Below are 9761 nucleotides of genomic sequence, written 5' to 3'. Positions count from 1 at the left end.
ACATGGTGAAGAAGCACCTACACTGTGCCTACCTGTAGAAACATGGTGAAGAAGCACCTACACTGTGCCTACCTGTAGAAACATGGTGAAGAAGCACCTACACTGTGCCTACCTGTAGAAACATGGTGAAGAAGCACACCACTCCGATGGCGACAAACATGAGGGAGAAGAAGTTTGCTCGTTCTCTGACCACACTGTCATCCGGATTAGCAAACACCTGGAGGAGATAAAAACAGTTTACTTCAGAAAGCTTCACAGCTGCTATGACAGACGCTATGTCAATGACCTCTACATGACCTCTGCAGCGCTAGCAGTGACCTACAGTAATGATCTTTGAGAAGAGGATAGCGAACACAGGTTGTATGCCTCCGTTTATGATGGCACAAATCAAGCCCAGCACCATGAGAGGCCATTCAGAACCGTTGAGACGCAGCACCTGAAGGAACGACACCATGGGAACATCCTCATCCTGCAGAGACGAAGAAAATGAGCCCCGTTTGTTAAACAAATAAATCAAAATTTAACATCATCAATGTTTAAATGTGAAAATACAGGAAACACGCAGGTAGTTTGTAAAACGTCTTCCCAGAGATTATATATCTACATTAACAACAGACCATTTTGTACTTAAAATTGTGCAAAATGAGCTGAGCTCACGTGTTTTTCAAGAAAATGTTGATTTATGTCTTTACGTCTTTATACAGACCTGATGTATTTGCTCCAAACTGATTCGTGTTAAACTTTACTTTAGTATCAAATACAAGATTTCCCCTAAATATCAAAGCTTTTTCTGCTTTGAGCTTTGTTGAATTTGCACAATTCAAAAGGTGTTTCCAAAGCAACCTCAGTGTTTTCTCTGCTGACCTGTGACCCGGAACAAAGGGCTCGACACATGGGGGCCACGTCGCTCGCTCTCCATTCATTTCCTGTGGAACGTGTGCGATGAGGCGACAATCACTCACCCTCCTCCAGCCAAGCGACAGGTGAAAATCACGCATGTGAAATTTCGTACACAGACGTGCACACGTGAGCTTGTGACGCAACATATGAAAGTTGAAAAATGTTCAACTTTTGTCACTGCCTCTTGGCGTTACAACCAATCACTGAGGGTTTCATTGACGGACCAATGAGAGGAGAGTATGCTACACACTGCAGTTAGCTAACACTTTAGCTCTGTCAAACTCTAGTTCTATATGACCCTTCACCAAGTGATCACTAAAAAAGGCAGCTTTATGGGAATTTGTTGGCACCAGAGTGAAGTTATCCTGTAAGTTTTTCCACATAAAATTGTATCTTGGTGTACGTTTGTTTTAAAACATCATTAGCATCACAAGGTGTGTTTAGTTTACACGTCTGTAATGTACATACCCCTTTTTTTTGTGAACCACCAAAAACCTTTACTAGAGCAGTAGAAGAACCAATCAAATTTCGTGAAGACCAGCGACCTGAGAGTGCGATTCACAACGATGCCATCACTATCACGTCCCGTGTGTCAGGTTTCACCCTGGTTGTGACCACAGCTGTTAATCGCTGTAGTTTGTGGCTCCCTGTGTGTCGAGCCCTTTAGGCTCCACCAGTAACTACATAAATGGTCTACTGGTCTCAGTTGGCCAGTGGTGGACAAAAGTTAGCTTCACTAAGTCAGTCTGCGTCACGCGTCTTTGTCTCCGTCCAGCTGAATGGGACTGATAAAACCTCTTCATGTTAGCTTGTTAGTTAGCTGTTAGCGTATTTAAAGTTGGCAACACATAATTGAGCAGAAGTTAATTGGTCCTCTAACGGTTTTTTAAAGTCAGTGAAAAATCAGTTCTGCTATTAGCCGATTAGCCAAACCAGGCCCACCACTGCTGTTGACCTGTTATAAAGCCTGAGTAAACTGGACAATATAACCTATTCTTTATTTCTTTATTTTTTTTTTACCTAACCTAACATATGTCTGAGAAGTACTTCACCTGTTCTGTTTTGTCCTCGTCATTCTTTGACACTTCCTTGTCCTCCTTCTCTCTGCCTGAGGCGGAGAAGGAGGAGCCTCTGGTAGATTGCCTCTTGAAGAGCGAAGCTTTGGACAGGGAGGTTGACGTGGGGCTTTTCTCCTCCACCATCGCCTCGTTCTCCTCCTCCCCTTCCTTCGTCTTCTGAAAGGTCTGCAGCAACGAGAGGAAGGAGCGCTCTGAAGGAACCTGAGAACTGCTGGGACCGCCCGCTGTGTAAAGGTGTGCACATTACCTGCATGGTGACCAGTGTGTGGTAGACTCCCTGTTTGTCCATCAGCTCGCTGTGAGTCCCCTGCTCTACTATTTTACCATTCTGGAAGCCCGCAATGACGTCAGCATTTCTGATGGTTGACAGGCGGTGGGCCACAATTAATGTGGTACGGCCTTGTTGGACCTGTGCAGAAAACACATTCACACACTATTTAAAAGATCCATGATTAGTTGTAACATTAGACTTTATTTGATAAACATTTATTTTAACTGTAAAATAAAGACTGAAAAAATACTGTAGGATGTTTAGTTTTGTAAATTTTTAAAAATATATTTTAACACTGACGGAGCCATTTTATTTCCACACAAAGCATTCTGGGTAAATGATGACGTGGATAGGTCCTCGGTGCGAGGCTGCTAGCGAGCTATATCCACCCTGAAGGTTAATCTTGGACAATATCTGATGATCGACTCTTTTAAATGAAACCAGAGAGCGTTGACAGAGAGGAGAAGGTAGAAATGACTCAGCCTGGAACTGAAAATATGGATGGAGAACAACAGAGCTGCTTCATGGAAGAACAACCTCAGATTAGCCTGTTAGCCTTTGTGCTAGCCCTCATGCTATATTGCCTTATATGTATTAGCTCGGTGCTAGTGCGACAAACAAGCTAACCTGTTGTCCTCCATCCATATTTTCAGTTGCAGCTGAGTCATGTTTGTGTTCCCCTCTCTGTCATGTGGATGGAGGACCTCAGTGACGAGAGGAGAACGTGTAGCACTGAGCTAATACATATATGGTGATCAGTCATACTGTGTCCCTTGTAGACTGAGGAGTTTGTGTGTTTGTTGGGCAGTGTTGAATTTTGTCTGTTTTGTGCACTTGTTTTATGAACTGTTAGTTTTTTATCTGCTCAGGACTATGGATGAAACTTACCTGTTGTGCTAATTCTGGCGCATTTATATTCACAGAATATTGATTAATGTGCTTTGTCCTTTTAAATAAATAAATGAAATGTGTACCTTATCGAGAGCAGCCTGTACGATGGTCTCACTCTCAGCATCCAGAGCAGATGTGGCCTCGTCCAACAACAGGATTTTTGGGTTACGGACTAAAGCTCGAGCGATGGCAATCCTCTGCTTTTGCCCTCCGCTCATCTGAGTTCCTCGGTCCCCAACTAGTGTTTCAAACTTCTGCTCAACAAAAATATGGTGTTAGAAAAAACTGGGACCTGATCTTCACGAGCGTAGGAAACATGGTGGCTGAAAACACAGTCGTACGTCAGGAAGGTTCATGATGAAGTCATAAGCGTTGGCTTCCTTGGCAGCTTGTTCGATCTCAGACTGCGTGACTTTGGGCCGGCCATATCTGATGTTCTCACTGATGGTCGTGGCGAAGAGGATGGGCTCCTGGCTCACAACGCCGATCATTTCTCTCAGGTAGCGGACGTTGAGGCTGCGGATGTCGTGACCGTCGATGGACACCTACCGACAGACGCAGGTCCGTAAACCTTTAGCTGTAGCTCACCGTCACTGAACTGGTGATTATATGGATGAGTCCAACTTACGGTTCCTTCCTGGGGATCATAAAACCTTTGCAGCAACTGGATGGTGGTGCTTTTACCACAACCACTGCTGCCTACCAACGCCATGGTCTGTCCACTGGTCACACTTAAGCTCATGTTGTTTAATATCTACAAATGTGTTGGAGAGGAGACCGTTTAAAATGATTCATCACTGGAAGAACTTCAGCTGTTTTTAGAGCTGGGAACATACTTGGACATCGGATCTGGAGGGGTAGGTGAAGTGGATGTTTTGGAACTCTATGTTCCCTTTGATGAAGTCGGGCTTGAAGCCGGCCTCTGAATAGCTGTCGATGCTCGGGTTCTGTGGAGAAAACAAAGTCTGTTCTGGTTTGGAGTTTCTCTGAAATAAGATCAAGACTGATTCTTCAAAAAAAAACTCAGACAATGAGAGGAAGGCTGTTCGCTTTCCGGGTGAGGGTGAGGGAGTTTAACCGGATCAATGTTTATTTACACTATTTTTTGTGGTTTCACAACCTCTCTTGATGCTCCAGACACACACACACACACACACACTTTTTCTTCTATTCTCAGACGTTGCATTGACGTCCATTTATCCAGTCATTTCTATATCCTTATCCTGACCTCTTACCCTAAACCTAAGCACAAACCTTAGTTCTACTTTAAGCTCTTGACTCAAAGGTGTTTTCCTCAGTGGGGGCCGGGCTTTTGTCCCCATAAAGAACAGCAGGTCCTCACAAAGCTGTGTGTACTAGGCAAACAGTCAACAAGTGTCCCCACCAGGCAACAAAAACACGTACAGACACACATACATCCCTTCAATTTTCCATCTGAAGCTTTTTGTTACGAGTTGAGATGTGTTTTACTTGAGACAAAACATTCTGATTAAACACAACCTTTGTGTTCAAGAAACGAGACAAGAGGAAGACGTACAATAAACACGTGTGTGTTTTATAATCACAATGAAACGACGTCTGTTTGTCACTAAACAAATCCTGACAAACAGATCTGATGCTGCAAATCTCACGTTTGCTGCAGGAAGTGTTCACATGCAAACAGGTTTATTTTTCAGCAGCAGTCTGTAAAATGCACTTTTCTTTACCAGTTTTTATGCTGTCATAACGAGTCTAACATGTAATCTGTAAAACAATCTTTTCTACATGAGCCAAAGAGTTAGAATTACCTTCACAAACAGAAAGTTGTATTTACTCACAGCCAGGAAACAGCTGTGCAGCACTGGTCCAAATTACCTGCTGTTTCCTGGTTTTTATTCAAGCAGCAGGTGATCCAATTAGAGAAAAACCAGTCACATTAGGTTATTTGACTGTTTGACTGCATGAAAGCAGCTCTACAGAGCGTACAGTGATCAGTGATACAAACTGACACCAGTCCAGAGACAGGATTGAAAACAACGTGTGGTTTGAGTTGAACCTGTTCTGATCCTTACGTGATCGATGATGTGGTACACTTTGTACGCAGCTCCACGGGCGCTGGCGAACGTCTGGATGTTGGGAGAAGTCTGGCCCATTGCAAACACTCCAATGATCACAACAAAGAACACCTTCAAGCAAATGTGCCGTGATTAGCTTCAAATGGTTTCTCAGCTTAAACAGAGAAAAGAATTGGTACAATATGTGTGTACTTACGGTGAGTACGGAGCCGATGGTGTACTCATCACTCAGGATGAGCGTACTGCCGTACCAGAAGGCCAGAGCGTAGGACAGGTAGATCATCAGGAACATGAAGCCCATGGCGATGTTAGCAGACATTGCCTTCTTTATTCCCATTTTCTTTGCGTCCTCCAAGTTCTTGTGATATCTTTTGTGCAACACAACCAAATACACAAAGTCACAAACATGCTTTACTGAAATTAGTTATTAGTTAGTTGTTTAGTGGTTATAAGCACGTCATATGATGTTATCATGGTGTATATTATTGGCTGTGTCCGCTGACGTGTCAGCCACAAGCATACAGAGCTTCCTGATCGAGTCCTGTTCGTTTGTCGCTCAGAATTAAATCATTATTTACTACCATACACGCAGACTTTCTGTGCATTATTCCAACGTGTTTCTGCATTCTTGGTAAATCATGCGACGACAATTGCAATGAAAGCAAACACTGCAACAAATGGAGGGACGACATTTGCAGAAAATGGGTTTTATTTTTTTACAACCTCTTACTGCAGATATTTATCTGACCTGCAGAGAGCTTCCATTTTAACAAAACAAATATCTAATTTTGTCTTTTAAGAGTGTTGGAGCGAGCCTGAAACTAATTCACAATAACAACAACAATAATATACCTCTGGATTTCTTTCTGCTGCCCGCTGAAGGCGTACACGGTCCTGATGGAGGACAGCACCTCCTCAGCCACAGCACCAGCCTTGGCGTACGCGCTCTGCTCTTTGGAAGTGAAGGTTGCCAGCACCTGTTCAAAGGACAAGAGACACAAAACAAAACCTAAGGAAAAAAGTTGCCACAGCTTAATGGACCATCACAAAAACATTAATGGTGGTAATTTAATTTGACAGATATTAAAATTAAATTTGGTGTTTTAGTAGCTGAAAGCCATCCCCAACACACCAGATGATGTGTGTGTGGTGGGCAATACACGTGTCTTCAAGGAGCACTGCTTTCTTTTATCAAGATTTCTGTTCAAACTGCTTTTAAACAGAAAAACAAAGGTGGGTTTTAAAAACTGGACTGTAGCTGTTAAACCATCAGAGACATGGAAGCTCTCCTTGGTTAGAAATATGAGAATCCCTCATGGGGAGACTGGAGGGAAAGGAAGGTAAGAAAAGAAATGTGTTTATCATTATTACCACAGGCTGGACAGAGGATTGAATCTGCTAAAAATCAATCGATCTGTGAAGACAACTCAAACACTAATGTGTCTGTTATGTCAGAAATAAGTGCTTTAAACACCCAGACTGAATACTTTAATCTGACCAGTTTGTAATATAATTAATAAATAATTTATCACCATTTCTGTTGTTAAAGTCAAACATGTGGTTGGTGAGAGAAAGCACAACAAACTTTACCTTACTGAACAGAGCTGCAGAGATCCCCAGAGCAGGACTCACAGCCAGGATGACCAGAGTCAGCTTCCAGCCTTTGGTGAAGCCGATGATGAAGGCTGCGATGAAGGAGCTGAAACTCTGGATCAGCATGCCCACCTTGTCTCCAATGCCCTCCTGGATCTTGTAGACGTCACTGCAGATAAAACCCGTCAGAGTGATGTCACCGCTCTGTGAGGTCGACAATAAGTGTGTGATGTTTGTTACCCACTCTGTGAGACGTGTGTTCAGCTCTCCAGTCTCATTCACATCGAACCAGCCGATGTCCTGCTGCATGATCCTGTGGAAAAACAAGGTGCGGATGCGTTTCACCTGCCGTCCTGCCGCCAGCGTCCAGAGAGACACCTGCATGTAGGCTGCAACCAGCACCACTGCTCCCATTATGGAGTAATAGATGGCATAACTGGAATACAACACACAGACAGGAGTTTACACACAGGTTCTCCCAGTAATCCACTGGTGTTGATCTGGTAAAACCTTACGTAGTCATGTCAGCTTCCAGCTTGTTGGTCATGCTTCCATTCACTTGTTCTGAAAACACAAAGGTTCAAATGGTTGGACTGGAAAATGACTTGGTTGTTTCAAATGTTGCTGAGGTCACCTGACCCTAAAACTCACTGGGGTCGTCCAGGATCGGTACAGAACTATTCACCAGACTGTCCGTCATTTCGCCGAAGACGATGCACATGAGAGGAAGCACGGTGCCGTTGACCATCGCCATCACGGTCCCCACAACAATCATCAGAACGTCCCACCTGTCTGCAAACCTGAACTGGAATCAGAATCAAATATTGTAATTAAAAATCCTCGGTGAAGTCATGAGACAAAGAACAGAGAGGAAATTATCTCCTAACAGCAGGAGTACCGGTGCAGCTGAGCCCAAACAACAGGAGGATGTGCTGCACTCCCCCCACCTCCCCACCTCCTTCTCACTGGACCTTTCACACACAAAACTTTCTATCCTTATTAGGACCGCCAACAGATGAGAACTAGCCTTCATGGCACAGGTACTGTTTAAATAAACAACAACTGCCCCTGCCTGTTACCCTCACCCAAAAACCCCTAATGTTCCACTTTATTAGGACCAGACCTTGGTCCCCAGAAGGACTACTGGTCCTGACAAGGTAAGTGTTTATACCATTAAAGGTCCTAAAATGTAACAAAAACCAGGAAACATTTCTGTTACATTTAAAAATACACTTTTTACAGTTTAACACTAAAATAAAGCTTTGCTTTGATTTACTTTGTGAAAACGCTGATTTCCTTGTTTTCATTCACACACACACACACACACACACACACACTGCAGGAGAAGAAGAAGTTGTTTCAGAAACATGATGATGACAGGCTGTAACTTACCACAGTGACGGGACCGACCATGGGCTCCTTCTGCACCTTTTCCTTCTTCTTCTTCTTCTTCTTATCTGTTGTTTCTTCAACCATCTCATTCCCACTGAAGGTTTGTACAAAACATGATGTTACACAAACATCTGCATCAGTTTTTTTCTTTTGTAAAAAGATGCTTTACATATGAAAAATGTCAAACAAACATAAATAAAAATAAACACATCATCATGTGGATCTGAGGAGAAGCTCACATATTAGATATCACAATCCAGCTGTTACTGTAGTGAAGTTTTATTGATGAAACTTGTTGTTTGACAGATTGTTGTCTTTTAAAAACAGGGCCAGCCCGAGCCAGTTTGGTGCCCTGGGTCAGAATTTAGGTGGTGCCTCTTTTTCTAAATCTCACTGCCAATTTACAAACATTCACACATCAACACACGATGGACTGGATGAGATGTGAAGACCACTTCCTGTCTACGAGACGTGAAGACCACTTCCTGTCTACGAGACGTGAAGACCACTTCCTGTCTATGAGACGTGAAGACCACTTCCTGTCTACGAGACGTGAAGACCACTTCCTGTCTACGAGATGTGAAGACCACTTCCTGTCTATGAGACGTGAAGACCACTTCCCGTCTACGAGACGTGAAGACCACTTCCTGTCTATGAGACGTGAAGACCACTTCCTGTCTATGAGACGTGAAGACCACTTCCCGTCTACAAGACGTGAAGACCACTTCCTGTCTGAGTCTCATCAAACAGCAGCTGAGAGAGGCTGTAAACTCCTGAACAGCAGTAAAACCACAGCAGGAAGAACAAATAACTTATAAACAACATGTTTACTCAGGTATTAACAGAAAACCATCAATCAAAGTTTCCTTCATGAATGTGAGGAATCGGACCACCACCTGTGTCTCCAGTCTGAAGATATAAATGTTATATGTTACAAATGTTTCACATTTCTTCATCTTTACACATCAAACAGCTTCTATCAGGACTGCTAATGTTAATTTAATTAAAGTTAATTGTGTCTTCAGCTTTCAGCTTTACAGAAAAGTGTGAGGTTAAGATATTTCTAACATTTATTTAGAACATAATATACTTTACATTTACCAAAGATTTGTTGAGCTATTTAAAAGTTTATGTACATTTTTGACCAAATCCATGATCAACACTGGATAATTCAAAGAAAAGGGTTTAAAAGTGAAAACGTTCATGGTTTTTAAATGTGAAAGGTGTAGTTTAGTGCTGACAGCTTCGTTATGATCCTGAACAGCTCAGACTAACTGTCTTCAGACATTTTTAAACTGAACACTTTTTTACACTTTTAACTCCTAAATAGTAAAAATTAAACTATGCTCATGAGGTTCTACTGATCCTGAAAAGCTTTAGGGAATTAAAAAATTAACACCAAGCAAAGAACTGAGATTGAGAAATATAAAAGTGTTGGGACAAGAGGTTCAATTAGGAGGGAAACAATTACTGCCCCTCTGACCCCCTCTGACCCCTCTGACCTCTGACCCCTCTGACCTCTCTGACCCCCTCTGACCCCCTCTGACCTCTCTGACCCCCTCTGACCCCCTCTGACCTCTC

The 9761-nt window shown here is 42.9% G+C and overlaps 1 protein-coding gene across 1 annotated transcript; it reads right to left on the bottom strand.

Moving 5' to 3' along the window:
- Nucleotides 1-112: 112 nt before the first annotated feature.
- Nucleotides 113-8274, bottom strand: LOC106533374 (multidrug resistance protein 1; the record flags this gene model as incomplete). Its single annotated transcript, XM_014029641.1, is given in 16 exon segments — nucleotides 113-217; nucleotides 323-469; nucleotides 1953-2144; nucleotides 2227-2388; nucleotides 3225-3395; nucleotides 3483-3686; nucleotides 3770-3895; nucleotides 3978-4088; nucleotides 5193-5306; nucleotides 5392-5563; nucleotides 6048-6172; nucleotides 6786-6957; nucleotides 7033-7224; nucleotides 7304-7352; nucleotides 7440-7593; nucleotides 8181-8274. Coding segments are annotated over 16 exon segments (2290 nt in total), but the record flags the coding sequence as incomplete, so codon positions are not given.
- Between the last annotated feature and the right edge of the window lie 1487 nt (nucleotides 8275-9761).

Source organism: Austrofundulus limnaeus, unplaced genomic scaffold (genome assembly GCF_001266775.1).
Source record: "Austrofundulus limnaeus strain Quisiro unplaced genomic scaffold, Austrofundulus_limnaeus-1.0 Scaffold933, whole genome shotgun sequence".
Classification (NCBI taxonomy): Eukaryota; Metazoa; Chordata; class Actinopteri; order Cyprinodontiformes; family Rivulidae; genus Austrofundulus; species Austrofundulus limnaeus.
Note: the sequence above shows the minus strand (reverse complement) of the source record. Positions and strands in the feature narration are given on the sequence as shown.